Genomic DNA, 21,247 nt, shown 5'->3' with positions numbered 1-21,247 from the left:
CCTCTAAAAAGATGAAGGCTTTCTTTGGCACAGAGCTGCTTTATCTGTGACACTGATCCCAAGAGACAGTGGAGAGAGGTGACATGGCAAACAAACTGAATTATCTGAGCTTGTTACTATAGTTCCTTTTTGATGATTTGAGTCAGGACCACTAGAGGTTTGAACTAGATTTAGTAAGGTGCAGGCTCTTTGGGGTTTGGCAGGAAGCAGTCAGGGAATATACTGGAAAGAGAACACAAAGTACCCTTTCCCTTTCCCCTCCCTGCCTTTTTGTTTGTTTGTTTGTTTGTTATAGCCTGTGTGACATTAGGCAACAAGATGCTCCTGTTAGCGAAAGGTGCCAAGCTGAGAGTCTTAGAAGCTAATAAAAATGTTTGTGGATAAAGCAACGGTTTTGTTCCTCAGCAGCGGATCACCACGACACTATTAAATAAGTCTCTGAAGTGCACTAATGGAGTTAACGGAAAGGTTTCTTTTGTTTTGAACTAAAATACAATGTATTACATTATTTCTAGTGAAGTTAAAAGCATTTTCTAAACAAGCCTAGGAAGGTGTGAAGCTAGAGGACCCATGAAATATGTTACTCCTTAGTTGTAGCTTTGGTGGCAGCAGGAAGAACTTCAGACACAGGAACACAGTGTAACCTTTCAGTTTTGAAACGCTGCTAGGTCTTCCCGTTCTATAAATGATCAAAGAAACATTTGGGTAAATACTGCTCCCAAACCTTAGTTGGCTTTAAGAGTGCTGGGTCCAACTTCCGTTTGTTAGTTCAAGGAAACAAGCAGCCAGGGACTCTAATTTGGGGTCTCATTCTTGGACAGGGTCATCAACACACCAAAACATTACTTGCAGGTGCCCCAGGTGCAGCAACTTCCAACAAAGGCAGAGCTTTCACCGATGCCTCTTAGAAACAGGGAGCCAGCAACCTGCCAGGCTTGGGGAACTGGGAGGGGAGGTGGGGAGGGGTTGGTGGTAACTTTTTCCCCCTAGATTCATGTCCGCTTTGCAGCTCCTGTGAAGCAGGGTGGAGGTCCTTGGGGTGGGGGTCTGGCTGGTCGGCTCTAAATGTAAATAGGAAGCCACGCAGCTCAGCAAGTAACAGTTAAGAAATGGCAGTCTCCATCTCTGGCAAGGACTTGGCCCAAGTGTCCGAAAGTACGAAAGGGATGAGGGTCACCCCCGGGTCAATCTGCACAACCTGGTGAAACGCACTCCGGGAGGGTGAATGAGGGGCCCAGAGGCAAAGACTAAGGCGAGGAAAGACCAGAAGAACCGCGGACACTACCTTGGAGGGACGGGGAAGCTTCAGGTACCGCCTTGGAAATTATCTCCACTGGCCCAAAGGTCTTAAAATCGTTTCCGCCATTATAAGGAGCCGCGACCAAACAGGAGGCGGGGACGCGCGCCACGCGGATGCGCGCTCCCTTTGTCCCACCTCCTGGCCGGCCCGCTCATTTGGGAGGAGGGAGCGCGCTTCGGAGAGAACGCGCCGCAGCCGTGCGTATGTGCTCCGGGTGGAAACTGGAGCCGGCGGCGGCGGCGTTCCGGGGGCGGAGAGGAAGGGGGAGGCGGGAAGGCTGCGCGCCGCCCGCTCCTCCCCACCCCCCGCCTCGGCCCTGAAGGGGCTGGATGGGCGAGTTGGGCGCGATGGCTCGATCCTGGGCGGCGGCGGCGGCGGCGGCGGTGGCGGCTGGAGGCGGTGGCGCGTCCTCCTCCTTGCCCCGGCGCCGGCGGTGATCCGAGCGAGTGGCCGCGGCCCCCGATGAGACTGCTCGCGGGCTGGCTGTGTCTGAGCCTGGCGTCCGTGTGGCTGGCGCGGAGGATGTGGACCCTGCGGAGCCCGCTCACCCGCTCCCTGTACGTGAACATGACGAGCGGCCCCGGCGGGCCGGCGGCGGCCGCCGCGGGCGGCAGGAAGGAGAACCACCAGGTACTGGGCCGAACCCGGGCCCGGCGGGGCGGGGCCGTGGCGGCCGACCTTCCCGCGCTCAGCCTGGCTATTGTGCGGGGCGTCGCGGCGAGAGGCCCCCCCGGGCCTCGCCCCACCGCCCCGGCCCCTCGCAAAGTTTCCCCCCGTCTTCCCGGCCGGGCGCTCGGTCCCGGCCCGGCGACTCCTTTTGTTCCGCAGCGCGGGCGGAGGACGGCCTCCCCTATCCCTCCCCGGCCCCGGCGTGGGCGGCCCGGAGCCCCGCATTGTTCCTGGGTCCCCGGCGGTGATTGCAGGCGCTCGGCCACCTCGGCGTCCGCTCCCGGCGGCGGGACGGAGGAACTTTAGGGTCGGCGCGTGGCGACGGAGACCCATCTGACACCGGGGCCTGAGAGCTAGATGACCGGACCAAACCCATTACCCCGGACAACCTTCATCAGCTCCGAGAATCACACCGAAAAGCCGGTGCCTCTTTTTGCGTGGTTGAATTTCTGAACGTACAAAAGGTCATAAAGAAATTTAACCGTGCTTCGTGAGCCATTTAACTCTCTGGGCTCGTTCCGGTGACATTTTCCCTAAGCACTTAAAAATGTGTTTGACAGGTCGTCACTCTCATCCTATCGAACCTTCCCCTGCTACTAAAGAGAGATCGCCTTTAAACTTTGATTTTGGTATCTGACCGCAGAGATGTGATAATAAGAAAGATGATGCAAGCTTCTACTGGAAGGGTTATTAGAACTGGGCAGGAGTGAATTCTTTAAAAAGTTGTAGTTGTGCACTGTGAACGATGGCGGTGTGGCACGTTGGGTAGTCTTTTCATTAGCTTAGTTTTGTGCCACTTAAATATGTGCATTTGTAGAATTAAGAGTGAGATATTTCATATTTGACCATAATGCAGTTGGCGGTTAACGTGACATTCATTGCAAGGAGGCTTTTGAACTCTGCCAGAGTGTTCGTTTATAATAGCTAGCATTTATAGTACATTTTGCCTTCCCAGAGAGCAGTAGCTAATTACTCCCCATCTTGTGTCTCATAATTTTCATAGTGTTCTCATTTTCCTATGTTATTTTTCTTGTTATGCCAGGTGTTCAGAGTTTACACCGAAGTTGATTTCATGTGTTCTAATGAAACTAAAGAATTATCTAAGGAGATAAAGCTATTCATTCAGAGAAGTAGTATTTAGTTTTTATTTAAAAAATATTTATAGTGGCCTTTTTCTATTTTTAAAGGAAATCATAAATTTCCATAAAAAATTTTAAATTTATAATCCCACAGCTGTTGTACTTTGTTAGGTAATCACTCCTATGATATTGTTAGGAGTGCACGTAAAGTTAGTAGGTGATCTTAACTTGTAAAACCACATTGTTTGCTACCGATTGATCAGTCATTTTTAGAGTTGTACTGTAGTGATAATGTAGTTACCAAAATGTCATATATCCGTAAGGAACATGGATAATGGTGTAAAACAATGAATAGAAATGTCATTTTTAACAGTTGGTAGAAATAAGTTTCTGGGTAGGATAAAAAGGAGGCTTATTTCCATTGACATGGAATTATGGTAGAGTCTCTTGGCTGTAGGTGTTTATTACAACACTTGTGATTACCTCTACTGCAGTACACTTGATGTTTTCAGTGCTCATAAAAGAAATAGACATAAAACTGAAAAACTGTCTAAGTAACTTGAGTTTTAATGGGGCCTAGGTAGAATTATAGCTGTAGACATAGCCTCAGAATATGCCCTAACAAGATAACTCTGAATGTCTTATAACTGTGTACCTTTATCAAGTTGAATCTGCCAGGTTCTAAGGAAAAGTAATACCTCATTTACTTCATTAGGCTTCTGAGATACTAAAGTATGTGTGTACATGTGTACATGTGTGTGTTCTAATCAGTTGCACCTGACAGCTTGGCAGCTAATTTCTCTGAAGTGAAGACTAATCTGGTGGTTTCTGAATATTAGGTGGGCAGGGGGAGATTGGCTCTTTTCCTTAGAACAATCAATCCAGACATTATTTTGAGTTGATACATTCACATTATGAAAATATTGTCCATGAATAAAGGTTAAAATGAACAAAAGAAACATATATAGAAACCACAGTGAAATAGGAGACTGTTCTCTCTGCAACATGGCTGAGTTGATGATTTGTTATCTGCTTTATATTCCAGGATCCTGTGTTTGCCTTATAAACTTAGTTGCTTGTGAAGTAACTTAACCCTAAACGCTTTTCCTCCCTTCAAATTAATAGTTCATACTGGGTCTTCTGGTGTTCATTTGGGTATGTGGCTTCCATAGCCAGCCACATCTGGTTCTTTTGCAGTTGCATGAAAGTGGGGTTATGGATTTGATTGAACCATACTTAGCACAAGTTTTCCTTATGGTTATTTTGATTAATAAGTTATGGTGGTGGATTCTGTGTTTAAGAGAGACATTGGGCAATGTTTGTTCTTTAAAAATAGCTATTTAGTTACTATAGCCTTGAGAGGCAAGGCTCCTTTGAGCTAAAGCAGCTCTAAAACTATAGTCGCAGCACCATTTTAATAACTCGGTTTGGCGTGCTAGCTTCGAAACTGGGATTTATGTTTCACTCTGGGAAATCGAGAAGCAAGGGAGGGCTTCTCTCAGAGAAGGGATGGATATGGCTTGCATGCCAAATTGGGCTCACTGACTTTTTTTGTACAGACTGTGAAGTAAGAGTAGTTTTATACTTTTAAATGGTTGCAAAAAATATATAATCTTTTGTAATATGTGAAAGTCTTCTTACATGAAATTAAAATTTCAGTATCCACAAATAAAGTTGTGTTAGAACAGAGCCACCAAATTTGTTTACCTATCACGTGTGAGAGCTTCCAGATACAATGGCGCAGTTGCACGGTTGCTACTTTATGCCCTGCAAGCCTAGAATATTTACTCTCTGGCCCTTTACAGAAAAAAGAGTTTCCTCCAGAGAAAATTTCCAGCTTCCTTAATCAGCAGCACATTCTTTTTTTTTTTTTTTAAGCAACACATTCTTAATCACAGATTGCAAGGTAGGTAGTTTGACTTACTGGGAAGAAATTGAGGCAGACAGTGAGAAACTAGATATGTGACTTTTCCATATTGGCTGACCCGGAACTTACAAAGAAGATGACAACAACAAAAACTTTGGATCTAGTCTTTTTGAGGCATGGCACCTAGTACTTAAAGTTAATGCAACTATTAAAGAGCTATTGAAACTCTTAAAGGACTCTTAGGCCCCACTAACTAGGTTCTTGATACTAACAGTTACTCAGCAGCTTCTCAATTGATGGAGTGAAAAAAGAATTTTCATCAAACTCCCTGGAACCAGGCCAGGACTATTTCTGCAGGTGACATACTGCAAGGTTTTTTAAAAAGCACAGATAACATTATCTGGAGTTAAGAAGGTGTAACTTAAAATTGCAAATATGTGTATATCTGACATTTTATTTTTTCACCTTCTTATACAAACTTGAACTGTGCTTTGCCATAAGCAGTGGTGGATTTAAGATAGAATTGAAGTGATTTGGATTTTTTTCCAAATGAAAAAAAATACTTGGACATCACAGCCAAAGATCAAAGGTTATGCTAAAGGACAGATTCTGTCTGCTGCCCCTCACTCCCCAGTTACCTTATGGAGGTGGACCCAAGTCAGGCATGAGTTATCAGTGCTCAGAGGGGTCAGTCAGCTGGCCAGACAGACACTGATGGATAGGTTCGTGCCCTCCTCTGAACTGCCTTTGAAAGCCTGGAGGCCTTTGCAGCCGAATACCAAAGAGATTTTGAAAAGGATTTCTTTCCTTCCTTATAACCTGTGTTGAAACCCTAAACAAGTGTTTGCTTCAGTTTTACAGAACACGGGGATGCTCTGTTCTTCTGGATATACCAGAGGCCTTTATGTTCCCCTCTGAAGGTGCCCTAGGGGACCCTGGTACTTCCAGTAAAAGAGTTTTTTAGACCCTCTGAAGCGTTGTTAAAATCTTAGGATTGTAAAATACAAACAGTGAGTGAGTATTTGAAATAAAGATTGCCAGTAATTTATTCATTAAATCAGAGCTGAAGCAATTTAATCTAATCTGTATAAGTTGTTTCCCTCCATGGACGTGAAGGTGCCTTGTTACTCTGCACTTTGAAATCTTGCATAAAGAGGTTGTTGGTTTAGGTTTGTATCATTTGTAGAAAAAGAATGAATGATTTGAATATCTACTCCTAAGCTGTACTTATACACAAGGTGTCAATGATTAAATGTCTGGACTGATGTGATTGCATTGTAGTACTTAGAATGTGATTTTTGAATCCTTAGCTGTCAAGGTCAATGTCGTCAGGCTTGGTCTTGCCACCTGCTGTAGTAGAAAAGATTCTGCTGGACCCCGTCAGTGGAGCCTTTCTGGTTGTTTTTAGTGGTACTGAATATCTCAGGTCTTTGGTTACTCATTTCTTTTGAGAATGGCTGGGTGCCCAGACCTACAGTGTGGTTTTTGGGCATTCCCTTGAACTTCAGTTCTCTGACTGGTTTTTGTGGACCTTGGACAGGAAGGGAAAAAATCAAGTTATTGTGCTTCTATTAAGTGTCAGGTACTTTAAATATATTGTCCTCTCTAATCCTCATAACAACTCTTGGATGTGGTACATCCCCATTTTACAGACAGAAGATTGAGGCTGAGCAATGAAACTTGCCCAAGAGCACAGTTAATAGATGGCAGAGTTGGATTTTGAAACCCCGCTCTGTCTGGTTTCAAGGCCCAGGCTTTTCCCACTGTTTCATGGTGTCTCTCCTAGGAATCCTTGTTGTCTGAGGGGCTGTGAAAGTAGATTGCCCTCTTAATGGCAGACTGTCCCCATTCTAGTGGACGTCTGTGTAGACATTGAAATTATGTAGCTGTGTGCAAAAACACAAGTTGTTCTTGTAGTTTGTGAGTTAGATAAAGATGGGACAGGTGCTTGAAGTTATGGCTTTCATCCAGTTTGTGCATGCTTAGGTCAAGTTTAACATTGAAAAAAAAAAATCTTACATGTGGTGTCTTTCTTGTGACACCAGCCAATTCTCTAACACTAACTAGGTGTTCTACAATTCACTCCTGTTTGACACTACCCGGAGTTAACAGCCCAGAGACTTAAGGGCTCCCTCCTGCAAGACTGTCCTCACTTCACATGCCAGCTACAAGTTGAGGGTCCACAGTCTACCCATGCTTCTGTCCGACTTGTTTATAAACTCTGTGGTTTCCACAACCCCCATCAGGTTAGATAACTTGCTGGAATGACTCACAGGGCTCAGGAAAACACTTTACTTCTGCTTAAGGTTTATTATAGAGGATACAACTCAGGAACAGCCAAGTGGAACAGATGCATGGGGCAAGGGGTTAGGGGTGGAGAGGGTGGCACAGAGCCTCAGTGCCTCGTCCAGGTGAGCCACCGTCCCAGCAGATCAATGTGTTCAGCCACCTGGAAGCACCCAGAACCCTGTCTTTTAGGAGTTTTATGGAGGTTTCATTACCAAGGCATGACTGATGAAATCTTTGGCCTTTGGTGATTGAACTCCAAATCTAGCTTCTCTCCCCTCCCTGGATGTTAGTGGTGGGGCTGAAAGTTCCACCCTGCCCTCCTGGTCATCTCATGAGCATACAAAAGGTGTTTTTATCACTCCTGAGTTTCTCTAAGGTTTCTAGGAGCTCTGTGCTGGGAACTGGTGATAAAGACCAAATATTTATTTTTTATTAAAATCAGGAAGTTGGTTTTTAAAAATAACTTTCTAATTTTACTAATGTGCTCAAGTCCTTTGTATTTTGGAAGAAAAGACTATTATATCATATACCACGTGTTTGACTAGTTGAGGAACTCAAAAAAATAATTTCAGAAAAACTTTTAACTGTATCCCTCAGTCTGATAAGCAAATATAATTTTATAGGAAAATTGCGTTTCTACTTTAAAGGAATGATTCATCAAACAAGGTTATATAAAGATGAGGAGATTTCCATGGCCTTAATGAAATCTTTAAGACATGACTTAATACTTCATTATGTTGATTAGCTGGTACTTTGTCATGTCTACCTGATTTGGCTATTTCTTGTTTGGCTAATTATTAGTATCTCTACAGTCTTGTTGCTAGTAGGGAGGACATTGCTATTTACTGTAACCTCTTTTAGAAGACGTTATGTTTATCACATCCTATTTCACACTTGGCATCAGCAGATGACTGCATGGCATAACTCTGGCTTGATTAGACTTTGTTATTTCAAAGATTTCCTTACTTATTTCCATTGAACAAAATTCAAGCAAACTTTAAAGGAAGATGCTAGCTCATAAGATGCTTTTTCAGACGCTGTGTTCTCCAGCTGAGGAGTACAGCCCTACAGTAGGGCTGGGGCACAGTCCTTCCAATGTGAACCTTTAACGGGCATGATACTTTGTTCTTGCCTGTGCACATTTGTCTCTGTAGTCTTTGAGGAGCACACATTCAAAGAACTCACCTGCTTGAACATGTGCAGAAGCCTACAGACAGGCCACTTAGTGAGAGCTCATTACAGCTTTTCATTTAAGCTGGGTTGTCTGGAGAGAGGTAACTCCAGGGGGACTGCCACATGGTTGCATGGGCTCCTGCACTGACTTTCTGTCAACATCTTAAGGGCAAGGTGACTACGTATTTAAGGCCTGAAGGTCCTGGCCAAGATCACGATGACATTACTTGTTTCTCTGGGTTTCTGATTTTTTTCCCTCCTCTGGAATGTAAGTTCCTGGAGACCACTGAGTCCGTCTTTAATTTTCCCTAGACCACTTTTGAGCTGGGATGGTTAGGCAATGCTAATGAGATTTTCTGGGTAAGCCCATTTAGGGGTTCTTAAGCAGTGGTGATTTTGTACCTTCAGGGACACTTGGCAATGTCTGGGACATTTTGGGTTGTGATGACTGGAGGGTGCTACTGGCATTTGATGGGTACTGGCTAAGGATGCTGCAAACATGCTACAGTGCACAAGGCAGCCCCCATAACAAGGATTGTCCAGCTCCAAATGTCAGTAGTGCTGAGGTTGAGAAACCCTGGCCTGGTGTAATTTAGTTGCTATCTAGATCAGATTATCTTTAGACACATTTAGTCAGTCTAACTGGGCAGAATAGTTCTACTTTCTCAGACAGATACACTGGGTAGACTGAAGCAAAGAGAAGCTTCTTTGAAAGAAACTCATAAAAAAACCACATGCACCTAGAACAGGAGCTTGAATCAGCTGGGAGTGCTCAGAAACCTCAGGCTTCCTATTTATTCAGGAGCTATAAGGTGGGAAATGAAAGGTGAAGTGCTTTGCCAGGTGCCTGGTACAAGGTAGGCACTCAGTGTGTTCCTTCATGGCTTGCTCTGCTAATGCAGTTTTGTGGTGGGTGGGTAGCTTAACCACTATTTGCAGAATTGGGTTTCAGCAAGGCCTTGCAAAAACCTTGAAGTTTTAGAAATTGATGAAACCCAGTGACACCTGTCTCCATGGTTATCCTTGCGTTCTCTCCAGGATTTTACTAGAAACTCTAAATTTTATCTGTTGGACTGCCTGTGATTTTTCACAATGATTGTTAAACAGATGAACATTTATTGTTCATCTGTATCTGTGCCAGTCACTGAAGTCAGTCATTGCCCTTGACCTTTTATGGAGCTTTCTGTCTACCTGGGAAGATAGACACTGAACATGCAATTATATACAGGTGTTCAGTTCAGTGGTTATAAGTGTTACTGAGGAGACTTGGGAGATATGAGAGAGTATTAGAACAGGGGATCCATCCTAGTCTGGAAGTTCAAGGGAAACTTACTTGAAGAAATATTTAGGCTTAGGTCAGTTGGGGTGGTGGGAAATGTAGGAGACAGCAAATACCATGCGAAACAGCCTTGGGAAAGGAGCCTTCCAGAACAAGAAAGACTGGTACAGTGTTGTGACGTAGTGAGTGGCTGGGTGTTATGGATCGGTAGGGAGTGTCGTGAGACGAGGCTGTGGACACAGAATGGACAAATCCTGTAGGGCCTTGGAAGCCATATTAAGTATTTTGGATATTATCTTAAGACTTCTCTGAAGCAGGGTGTTGACATGATTAGATTTGCATTTAAAATTTGCATTTTTAAAGAGATATGCTTGACCGCTTAAGTTTTCAAACCATTTTTAGTTTCTGGAAGATCAAAATGCCACCTACATTTAGACGTGTGTGTATTTTTTTTTTTTTTGAATAACAGCTTTGTCCAGATATAATTCATGACCATAAAATTCATCTTTTTAAAGTGTACAATTCAGTGGTTATTAGTATATTCACAAAGGTGTACAACCATCCCCACTCTCTAATTTTAGAACATTTTCATCCCTCGATAAAGAAACCCCATATTCATTAGCAGACACTCCCCATTGCCTCCTCTCCCCAGACCCTTGGTAACCGTGATCTACTTTCTACTTCCTGTCTCTGGACCTGCCTATTCTGGACAATTCATGTCATGTAATTTGTGGCCTTTGGTGACTGGCTTATTTCACTTAGCATAATATTCATAGTTCATGTTGTCTCATGAATCAGTACCTCATTCCTTTTTATGGCTGAAATAATATTCTGTTGTATGGATCAATCACATGTTGTTTATCCATTCATCAGTTGATGGACATTGGGGTTGTTTCCACTTTTTTGGTAGTTATGAATAATGATGCTATGGAGTTGACATTAGTATCATACAAATGGTCAGGAGGAACGTGGAATTCAACCTTCATCTTTAAAGAGAAGGGCATTAGTCCTTTTTATTCTGTAGCACATTCTTTTCAGTAAGCATTTTCTTTTCTGAAAGATTTGTATGGCAGTAAAGGTTCAACCACATGTGTTAATGTGTTAGTGTTGATGAATTGAGAGAAATGCTGTTAAAAACTTGAGTGTTTTGGGGCACTTGAAAGCATTATTTGCAGTTAATGGTGCCAGTTCTTGCCTAGTTCTGGAAGTCAGAGTCTGTTATTGTTCTGGTTGTCCGTTTACAAGTGGATGCCGAAGAATTCTTAGCTCCTCTGTTCCGCTTGAATGACTTCTTGTTCACGTTAATAGAATGTACCTGATTGCCTATTACCAAGGTGATGGCTTTCGTCTTGATTAGTCATTTCAGAGAATTAAGAGAAAATAAAAGTTAGAATGGCCTCAGTATTACAGAGTTCAGAATATGAACCAGGAGGTCAGGCATATAATAAAAAATGGTTTATGACCTGCACTGGGGCATAACTTCAGGCACAATGAGTATTAAGAATTAGTTAATGATTAAGCATGAACATTTTCAGACCAAGGAAAAAAGTGTAGGCAGTGAATGTAAGAAGCTTCATAGCTTGTCATGTAGAGTGGGAAAAATAAAAATAGTATCAAGCTGAAGCAGTTTTGGTAAAAGTGTTTAATGGTAAATTAACACACATCAGTCAACAATTCGAAAGATTTGGTTTATCAAGTCAGGGCACAGAGTTTGTAAAAAGATTAGTTATCTTTGAAATCTTAATGTGCCTGTCTGCTTCTTTGTATTGGTTTATAACTGGTTCCTTTCAATGTTAGTGTCGGGAATATTACCCAAGATTTCATTCAATATTTAGCAAGCTTAGGATGACTGTAAAATTGGTCCATCAATTGTGCAAGCAGTTACGGGACACCTACTGCTGATGAATGGTCGTATTTGTCAGGGGGAAGCAGGTTACTTTTGGCTACTCATTGGGAGAAATTGATTGTTTCTTAGTGGATAACGGATTAATAGTAACTGGTCTACTCTGCAGTTTCATCGTGGTACTTAATGGACTTACTTTTATTTATCAGGCCATGTCAGAGGACTTTATCTCATTGCTATTATTATTACAGTAGTCTCATGTGTCTGGTCCTATATTGAGGATTGGCCTGCATTAACTTGCTTAATCCTCTAAATAACCTACCAGGATAGATAGAAACCAGTGACATCTCTAGTCTACAGACGAATTTACAGAGGCTCAGAGATTAAGTGACTTGTGTGAGCTCGTACACAGGAATGGCTGAGCCAGGACTTGATGATGGGCTCACTCTGAAGCTGCTGCGCCCTGCAGGCTGCTTACCCCCTTCTCTGGTACACTAACCCTAATGAAAATGGGACACATTTATTACGGAAGATTACATTTCATCCACAGTTGAGGTTCTTGAATTTTGTTCTAAAAGTGTGTTCTGGTTAGAGCCTGTTCCTAGAAATCTGGTTCTTAGCATGTCATTACTTTGTCTTCTCATTGGTTGCATGTGACCTTAAGTAACTTCTTAATCTTTCTCAAGCATACTTGGCTCCTGTCTCTTAGAATGTTATATGACCTGGTAAAGCACACGTCAGTATTTCTAAAGGTCCCTATTTAGCCCACAAGAAGAAGGGCAGCTTCATCTGGTCACTGGAATGTTAAATTCTGCTGCTTACTCTGCTTACTTGATTTGTCTGGTGGTTTCGAGTTAAATCATTGCATTGAGTGACTGTTTTCTTACCTAAAAACAAGGTTAATGTTGGTAGTTATTGCCTTATGTTGAATCTCAGTGAAGGAGAGGCCAACAGAGTTTTCCTAATCTTGGGGTACAGGGGGGTATAGTGACAGAAGTTTTGGGCCAGGAGTCAGAGCACTTGGACCGTGGCCTGGCTCTGTCACTTACTGAGCTGCATGACTCAGAAGCCTCTTCACCCTTCCCCCACTCTCTCTACGTACCCTGAAGGTAATGAGAATTAAACCAGAAATTATGTATGAGGAAATACTTTATACCTTATAGGTCATATAAGAGATGATGATTATTCTTAAAGTGCCATGAGATTATAACATTTGGAAATCTTAGATTTAATTTAGTCTTCTATTTTTTGTTTTTGGACTTCTTAGATGACGCTTCAGTTGTATGTTTTCATTTTTTTTCTTCTTTCTTTTTAGTGGTATGCGTGCAACAGAGAGAAATTATGCGAATCACTCCAGGCTGTCTTTGTTCAGAGTTACCTTGATCAAGGAACACAGATCTTCTTAAACAACAGCATTGAGAAATCGGGCTGGCTATTTATCCAATTATATCACTCTTTTGTGTCATCTGTTTTTAGCCTGTTTATGTCTAGAACATCTATCAATGGGTAAGTGAATCTTGGATACTTTTTTCTTTATCCTTAGGTCTAAAAAAAGAAAAGGAAAAAGAAAAGTTACCTTGTTGAGATGTTGACCACCTCTACAGCTACAACACTTCTAGTCAGAATCCTTGGCCCAGTGTCTCAGCCTCTGCAATTATGCTTTTAAAATTCACTTTAACTTGATAAACAGCCTCATTGGTCTGTATTTCTGTGATGGGAACCACAGTGCTTCCCAACTTTGATGTGCACAGGAATCACCTGGGTATCTGGTTAAAATGCAGATTCTGAGTCAGTAGGTCTGGGGTGGGACCAGAGATTCTGCATTTTTAACATGTTCCAGGTGATGTCTATGCTGATCTATTAGAGAGGAGCAAGATGGTTGGAACCAGGCCCTTAACATAGGCTGAAAAGTAAGATCTTTGCCTTAAGCACACTTCCCAGGAACAAGTTTTTTTGAGAAGGATCTAATTCAGCCAAGCAGTGGATGGTGGCTTGTTTGAGTGAAGGGTTCTCCATCTGTTCTTTCTTTATTTATTTTTTAAAATATTTATTTATTTATTTGGTTGTGGTAGGTCTTAGTTGTGGCAGGCGGGCTCCTTAGTTGTGGCACATGAGCTTCTTAGTTGTAGCATGTGGGCTCTTAGTTGCGGCATGCATGTGGGATCTAGTTCCCTGACCAGGGATCGAACCCAGGCCCCCTGCATTGGGAGTGTGGAGTCTTAACCATTGTGCCACCAGGGAAGTCCCTCCATCTATTCTTGCATAATGTTTAGACTCACCAGAATTTTGTAAACATTGTGGAATTCTCTATCCCTAGAGTGGTTCTCTCATATAAATCTATGGAAAAAGCTTTAGGAATATTTTTATCCTTTCTTGGCCAAATTTTCAGACACTGCAAAGCCTAAGAATCCAGAACTCCAAAGAGAAAAGCAGCAGGGCTCAGTGCTTGAAAAGCTTGTTGGACCACTTGAAGCCACTGGCTGGGCCCACTTTTTCTTCCCTTGAGGTTTGGAGCCAGCTTCTACTGAATGTCTGGATCCCCAGTCTATCATCTGGTCCTTAAATATGTTTTCAGGAACCATGAGCCATTTCTCAAGATTTCTTACTTGATTTTCTTCATTGTTTATATGAAATTGCCTTAAGTTTTGCTTTAGCAAACAGTTGTTATTTTTGTATTGGTAGTTGAGCGTAAACAACTTGGTCTGACATTTTGTTTCTAAAATTCACGGCATTGAATTTCTGTTCTGTACCATTTATTTTTTCGTTGGGAAAGCAGACAAGTCACTGCAGCAGTGATTTTTAACCTTTTTGGGGCCCTGTACCTCTTTGAAAGTGATATAAAGTAGAAATTCTCTCTTCAAATAGTCCTTACATTCAGCATTTTGCATATAATTTAGGAAGATTTCAAACTGTAAACCGCTTCCCCCTACCTCTACCCTGTTCGCCCCTGGTTAAAATTCTCTGCTCTGGGATTTCACAATTTGGTCAAAGGGGCAATAAGATTAATAAATCCGGTTTGGCTTATCTTATCCACAGCTCTTCTGCTTTTCTTTTCTTTCTTTCTTTTTTTTTTTATAAGATTGCAATGAACATGGGGATGTAGATATCTTTCCAGGACAGTTAACTCTTATTTATTTATTTGTTTATTTGTTTATTTATTTATTTATTTATTCATTCATTTATGGCTGTGTTGGGTCTTCGTTTCTGTGCTAGGGCTTTCTCTAGTTGCGGCAAGCGGGGGCCACTCGTCATCGCAGTGCGCGGGCCTCTCACCGTCGCGGCCTCTCTTGTTGCGGACCACAGGCTCCAGATGTGCAGGCTCAGTAGTTGTGGCTCACGGGCCTAGTTGCTCCGCGGCATGTGGGATCTTCCCAGACCAGGGCTCGAACCCGCGTCCCCTGCATTGGCAGACAGATTCTCAACCACTGTGCCACCAGGGAAGCCAGGGAAGCCCCCTGCTTTTCTTTTTTAAATAACCCTCATCCCCACCCCTCCATCCCCCCTTGGCACCCCTCTCCCCCAGAAAAACAAAAACATCTCTTGCCCTGTGTCCTATTCTCAGCTGGAAGCTTAACTTTGAGCCCATTGGGAATTTCCATCTATGGCAATGGGAGCTTATTACCACGAGTGGCTGTCTCTTATAGAAATAATTACTATGGTAACCATTTTAAAAATATTTTATTTATTTATTTATTTATTTTATTTATTTTGTGGTTTTTTTTTTGACTGTGTTGGGTCTTATTTGCGGCATGCGGGATCTTTGTTGCGGAATGTGAGATCTTTTCCATGCAGCACGTGGGCTCTTTGTTGAGGCTTGCGGGCTTCTCTGTAGTTGCGGCGTGCGGGTTTTCTCTCTCTGGCCGTGGCACGTGGGCTCCAGAGGCCGTGGGCACTGTAGGTTCTGGCACCCAGGCTCTCTCGTTAAGGCGTGCGAGCTCAGTAGTTGTGTCTCGTGGGCTTAGTTGCCCCGCGACATGTGAGATCTTAGTTCCCCGACCAGGGATCGAGCCGTGTCCCCTGCATTGGAAGGCAGATTCTTTACCACTGGACCACCGGGGAAGTCCCTATGGTAACCAGGGATCGAGCCGTGTCCCCTGCATTGGAAGGCAGATTCTTTACCACTGGACCACCGGGGAAGTCCCTATGGTAACCTTCTTGAATTAAAAAGATAAGGTACTTATCGGACGTCCTTTATTGGGAAGGCGAAGACCAAGTAAGGAGAGACTTGATAGCTGTTTTCAGAGTTTATTTTATAAGGAAGATATTTGTAAGGAGGTATATCTCCTCTGTAGACTCTAAATCTAGAGAGAACTTAGGCCAGAGAACGTAGGATGGTTTTTACACACACACACACACACACACACACACACACACACCAAAAAAATACATCGACATCACTAACTTTGGGAGTTAAAGACAAATTAGAGAGCCATACCTCTCTGTGGTATGTGTTTGCTGGAAACCTTGTATTGAGCAAAGTCAGTGTCTTGGTATTTTAAGTGGGATAATTCTTCATTGTGTGGGACTGTCCCACACATTGCAGGAAGTCTGACTTTTCTGACCTTGCCCTCTAAGTGACAGTAGCACCCTCAAGTAATTGTGACCACCCCAAACTCTTCCCACCTACTCCCAGTGCTCCCTAGAGGCCAAAATTCATCTGGGCTCGATGAATTTAGATTTTTTTTTTTTTTTCTTTTGGCAGTTTAAATCTTTTTGTGTAGCCTCTGTTACTCATGATCTTTGGAAATAGGACAGTGCTTCTCTCTCTGGTGCCTTTCAACCTGAGCTCTGACCTCAGATGACCTCTAGCTCTAGAATTTTATGATGATCATGTTAAGGGTCCTTAGATTCCAAAGAGATGGCTAGGGAAGCATGTTATTTTAAAATTGGGAAAGTTTAAGCCATGTAACTATTTTGCAACTTACTTTTGGTCCTATGGCAAGTTAGCACCAGCATTTGAAACACGTACCCCCAAGCCTGTGACCTCTCTTAGCTCTTGTTGTTCTGACTCTGGCTCCCGTGTGAAATTTTGTATAGCTATTTCAGTAAGTTCAGCTCCTTTTCTCAGATTTCTTTTTCAGCCTGTTTTCCCATTAGAAGATAGGAACAATTGAGGATTAAAAACAACTTGTCTTTTAGGAGATGTTTTGTCTGGGAGCTAGTTGTATTGGGTGCAAGTCTCTGAGGGTCCCCCCCCTCCCATTTTTTAGCATTTCTATAGGGCAGAGGATTTACTGCAAATATAGTTAGATTTGGTTGACCTCTTCTAAGGGAAAGGGGAGGAGGAGTTTGTTATATGAGCTCCATAATTTTAATTTTTTCCTGAAACTGGTCTTACCAGGAACACCCAGTTGCACACGTCCTTCCAGTCACTGTGTAACAAACATATTGCACCTTAGGATTATTTCCAGAAAGCAGCAGGATGGTACAGATTTCCCTGCCATTTCCTAGACCAGTGGTTTTCAGACTTTTCCAGGGTCTGAAGGGGAAGCGCCTCAGGAGCTGCTTCAGGCTGCAGAGAAAGGCCTAGAAGTGGGCTGGCAGCAGTGCTGAGGCTCTCAACCTCATTTCAGCAGCAGTTCTCCTGTTACATTTTACATTGTCCATGAGTAACATCTGCTTCATTTAAAGAAAGGGTTCTGCTGCTTAAAGGAAGTTTGAGAATCCCTGCCCTAGACAGACTGGGATTTGAGAGCTAGAAAGCAAGTTCTAAATAGGGAGTGCATTTTATTTCCCAAGATGATGCTTCCTCAAGACTTGGTTTGATCTGTAGCTGCTTTTATGAGAGCTCTCTTTGATCTCCATTTTAACTCCTCTTTTTTCAAAGGCATTACTATGTTTTAGATGTTTTTTAGGATTTTTAGAAATAATAGGACCCAGCCAATTGTATAACATACAAACTGACACAAGTATGAATCTACTTTTTAAATGCAAATTAACTGATACCACAAGGACCACTCTTCCTCTTTTCTCTAGTGTCTCTTAAAAATCGAATATCTAGAGCTATTTTTTATACTCATTGTTCAGTTTCATATTCTAAATGGCTCTTTTCCCCTATTTGCTTTTTCTGCTTAGTGTTATTGGCTAGTGTTGTGGTCTGATCCTGTTGGCCTGTCATTTTTTTAAACCGATATACATGTTTTCTATTACTCCTTCCATCTTTCCTATTTTGACTTAAATTCTTCACATTCATCTTTTAATTTCTTATATATTTCTTCTTCCCTTCCCACCTTTTATTCCTCTCCTTTCCCCACTCTTTTTGGTGTATTGTTTGCAGTCTCAGAGACAGATGATGATATCTAGAGGTGTTTTCTTATTTTATTAACTTTGCTTTTTAATCATAAATCATATAAAAGATATATATTTTAATCATATAATCTTCTAAAATAAACATTTTGTAAGTTCAAAAGGCTGTTGGTGTTGAGTCACTACTTTGTGTGGATGTTGGGTGGAAGTGCTTATTTTGTATAGAGTCATCCATTTTTGTCCTTTTTTCTTTTCCAGGTTGCTAGGAAGAGGCTCAATGTTTGTCTTTTCACCAGATCAGTTTCAGAGACTGCTTAAAATTAATCCAGACTGGAAAACGCATAGACTTCTTGATTTAGGTGCTGGAGATGGAGAAGTCACAAAAATAATGAGCCCTCATTTTGAAGAAATTTATGCCACTGAGCTGTCTGAAACTATGATATGGCAACTTCAGAAGAAGAAATACAGGTATAATTTTTAGACATGGTTTAGAGTATACTTCTTGGTTTTAGATGTATTTCTTCTTGAGATTATATTATTTAAAGAATATAAATCAGAAACAATTTCCATGATGAGGAATTAAAAAAAAATCTTTCCATATTACAGTTGACCCTTGAACAATGCAGGGGTTATTTCACGTATAATTATAGTCAGCCCTCTGTATCTGCAGTTCCTGCACATCTGCGGATTTAACCAACCATGGACCGTGTAGTATTGTAGTATTTACCTTTGAGAAATATGGGCAGTGTATAAGTGGACCCAGGCAGTTCAAACCTGCATTGTTCAAGGGTCAGCTGTACAAGTAAGTGGAAATTGAGAGAGAAATCATCTTTCCTTGGCAGTATTATTCTGATCTAGAGGTTTTGGCACTGTAGGAAGGAAAAGGGTGGGTGAGAGACAGCTTGGAGAAGAGAGATCAGATGTAGGGACTTGCTCCCTAATTTGAATCTGGCATTCTCAAATCTTGTTTTTTGTTTGTTTATTTTTTTTTAATTAAAAAAACTTTTAAAAAATTGTGGTAAAAATACATAACATAAAATTTACCAGGTTAACCGTTTTTAAGCATACAGTTCAGTAGTAATAAGTATGTTTGCGTTGTGGTGTAACCATCATCACCATTCATCTCCAGAACCTTTTTATCTTTCCCAACTAAAACTTTGTACCCGTTAAACACTGATTGCCCAGTCCTCCGTCCCCCTGGCTCCTGGCAGCCACCATTCTACTTGCTGTCTTTGTGAATTTGACTATTCTAGGAACCTCGAATAAGAGGAATTGTACAATATTTGTCCTTTCGTGTTGGGCTTATTTCATTTAGCATAATGTCTTTAAGGTTCATCCATGTGGTAGCATGTGCCAAAATCTCCTTTCTTTTTAAGGCTGAATAATATTCCATTGTATGTATATGCCACATTTTGTTTATCCATTCATTTGTCGATGGACACTTGGGTTGCTTCTACCTTTTAGCTATTGTGAATAATGCTGCTATGAACATGGGTGTACAGATATCTGTTTGAGTCACTGCTTTCCCTTCTTTTGGGTATATACCCGGAAGTGGAATTGCTGGATCAAATGGTAAGTCTGTGTTTAATTTTTTGATGCATTGCCATACCTTTTCCACAGCAGCTGCACCATTTTACATACCACTTGCAATGCACAAGTGTTCCAGTTTCTCTACATCTTCACCAATACTTGTTGTTTTCTGTTTTTTTGATAATATCCATCCAAATGGATGTGAAGTGTCAAATCTTGGCTTTTAGACCATCTGCTGCTTGAGAGACTTAGGAAGAAGGTTATTCTTTATTCAGTATGGATTCTATTGAATGGGAGAAGACGGTGCTGAGTATAGAATGGGGGAGGTGGAGGTAGAGCCTGCCTCCTTCTCAGATATTTTTGAAGCTGGGCTTAGGCTTAGAAAGAAAGGAGAGAATTTTGTACTCCCTCACTTTCCTACCCACCTAAGTTCCTAAGTAGGAGACTATCTTAGGAACAGACTAACCCTAGAGACAGAGCATTAGCATAGCTCTTGGAGCAGGATTAGATTTAAACTTTGGCAAAACATGGACATTTTTAGCCTGGGGAAGAGAAGACCAAGTAGGAAGGAGGGGAAGGGAAGATTACTGTAAACAGGTATTTAAAGGGATTTATATGGAAGGAGGCCCACCTACCCTGGGCCATGGCCTTGCTTGTTTGCCTGACATTCAAACCCTTCTGAGACTAAGTGCCCAAAAGGAATTTTCAGTGAGACTTCAGATGTTTGAATTAGTGATTCAATACATGTAGAGTTTACATGTTATGTTACCTGATAAACTTGTACACCATATAAAAAATACTTAGTTATTGGGAATTCCCTGGCAGTCCAGTGCTTAGGACTCGGCACTTTCACTGCTGTGGCCCAGGTTCAATCCCTGGTTGGGGAACTAAGATTCTGCAAGCTGCGTGGAGCAGCCAAAACAAAACAAAACAACTTATTTTTTTTTCCCTAATAAATAGTTCATATGCAAAAATCTGTTTGCAGTTTGACCTAGATAGGGAATTTATACTGGTTGACACTCCCTTCATAATATTATTAGTATGAAATAGAAGCGTATTCACAAAAGTGGCAACTTTTGGTACAGTTTGACATTTTAACGGGCAAGTGGTATCTTACTAAGTTTAGGGTTCGCGTAATCCATGATGGCAGGGCAGACTTTTAGCTTCCATGGTTTTTTTTGGCTTCTTTTTGGGAGGTAGCTGTTTTTTGTTTCTCTTCAATATCTGGGCTCATGAAAAACTGGCTTTTTAATAAAGATTCTTGATGTCATTTTTGAAATAAAACCATAAAACAGAAAATGGCCAGGTTTTCCCTCTGTTTTGCCAAGATATTACTGTTTATGCCAGAAAACCTGATTGTAAAATTTAAGGATGTGGCTTTGATTTTTAAAACAAAACAATAACTTTTCTCTACATTGCTGGTGGTTTTTATTTAGGATTTATCAAAATACTGATTGCTTTGTTACTTCTCTAAGGAAAATGTATTTTAAATCCCCCAGAAGGTAAACTATTACTTAACTCACTTTCTTGAAAATAATAACCCCCTGAACAGACGCCTTTCTTCTAGGGTTAGAAATGCTGTTTTGGAAGAGCCATAGACACTTAGGAAGGGATTATACAATTACTTTTTGATTGTGTGTGCTAATGAACAATTCCACAATTCAAATGACCATAAATAAAAACCGTTGTTTGGCAGGAAGGAAATTTTGGCAGCATGGTTACCTTCCTCAGTCTGCTTTACCAAAAGTCAACGTGAAAATTTGTTGACATGATCTGAATGGTGGTTTGTAGATGTTGGAGGAAACAAGTGTGTGGCAAGTTGCGGACTGGTAATGTGGACGGGTTTGGAATTAAGTCCGCGTGTGCAGTTCACGTGTGGGTAGTTCAGAAGGAGTTGTGTATACATTTTTGACACCAGAGAACAAAGATCTTTAATGTAAATTTGAAAGATGCTTGACTTTAATCCATTATC

The 21,247-nt window shown here is 41.8% G+C and overlaps 1 protein-coding gene across 3 annotated transcripts in view; it reads left to right on the top strand.

Moving 5' to 3' along the window:
* The first annotated feature begins 1,605 nt into the window (after window positions 1-1,605).
* METTL9 (methyltransferase 9, His-X-His N1(pi)-histidine) overlaps window positions 1,606-21,247 on the top strand; it is a 43,018-nt gene continuing 23,376 nt past the window's right edge. Inside the window, exons 1-3 of one of the 3 annotated variants that reach the window (XM_057530168.1) lie at window positions 1,606-1,930; window positions 12,815-13,005; window positions 18,004-18,213. In XM_057530168.1, coding sequence (XP_057386151.1) covers window positions 1,763-1,930; window positions 12,815-13,005; window positions 18,004-18,213 — 569 coding nt within the window. In that variant the 5' untranslated portion in view covers window positions 1,606-1,762. The remainder of the gene's footprint in view (window positions 1,931-12,814; window positions 13,006-18,003; window positions 18,214-21,247) is intronic. The other 2 variants (XM_057530167.1, XM_057530166.1) reach the window with 2 other exon arrangements.

This window comes from Balaenoptera acutorostrata, chromosome 15 (genome assembly GCF_949987535.1).
Source record: "Balaenoptera acutorostrata chromosome 15, mBalAcu1.1, whole genome shotgun sequence".
Lineage (NCBI taxonomy): Eukaryota > Metazoa > Chordata > Mammalia > Artiodactyla > Balaenopteridae > Balaenoptera > Balaenoptera acutorostrata.
Note: the sequence above shows the minus strand (reverse complement) of the source record. Positions and strands in the feature narration are given on the sequence as shown.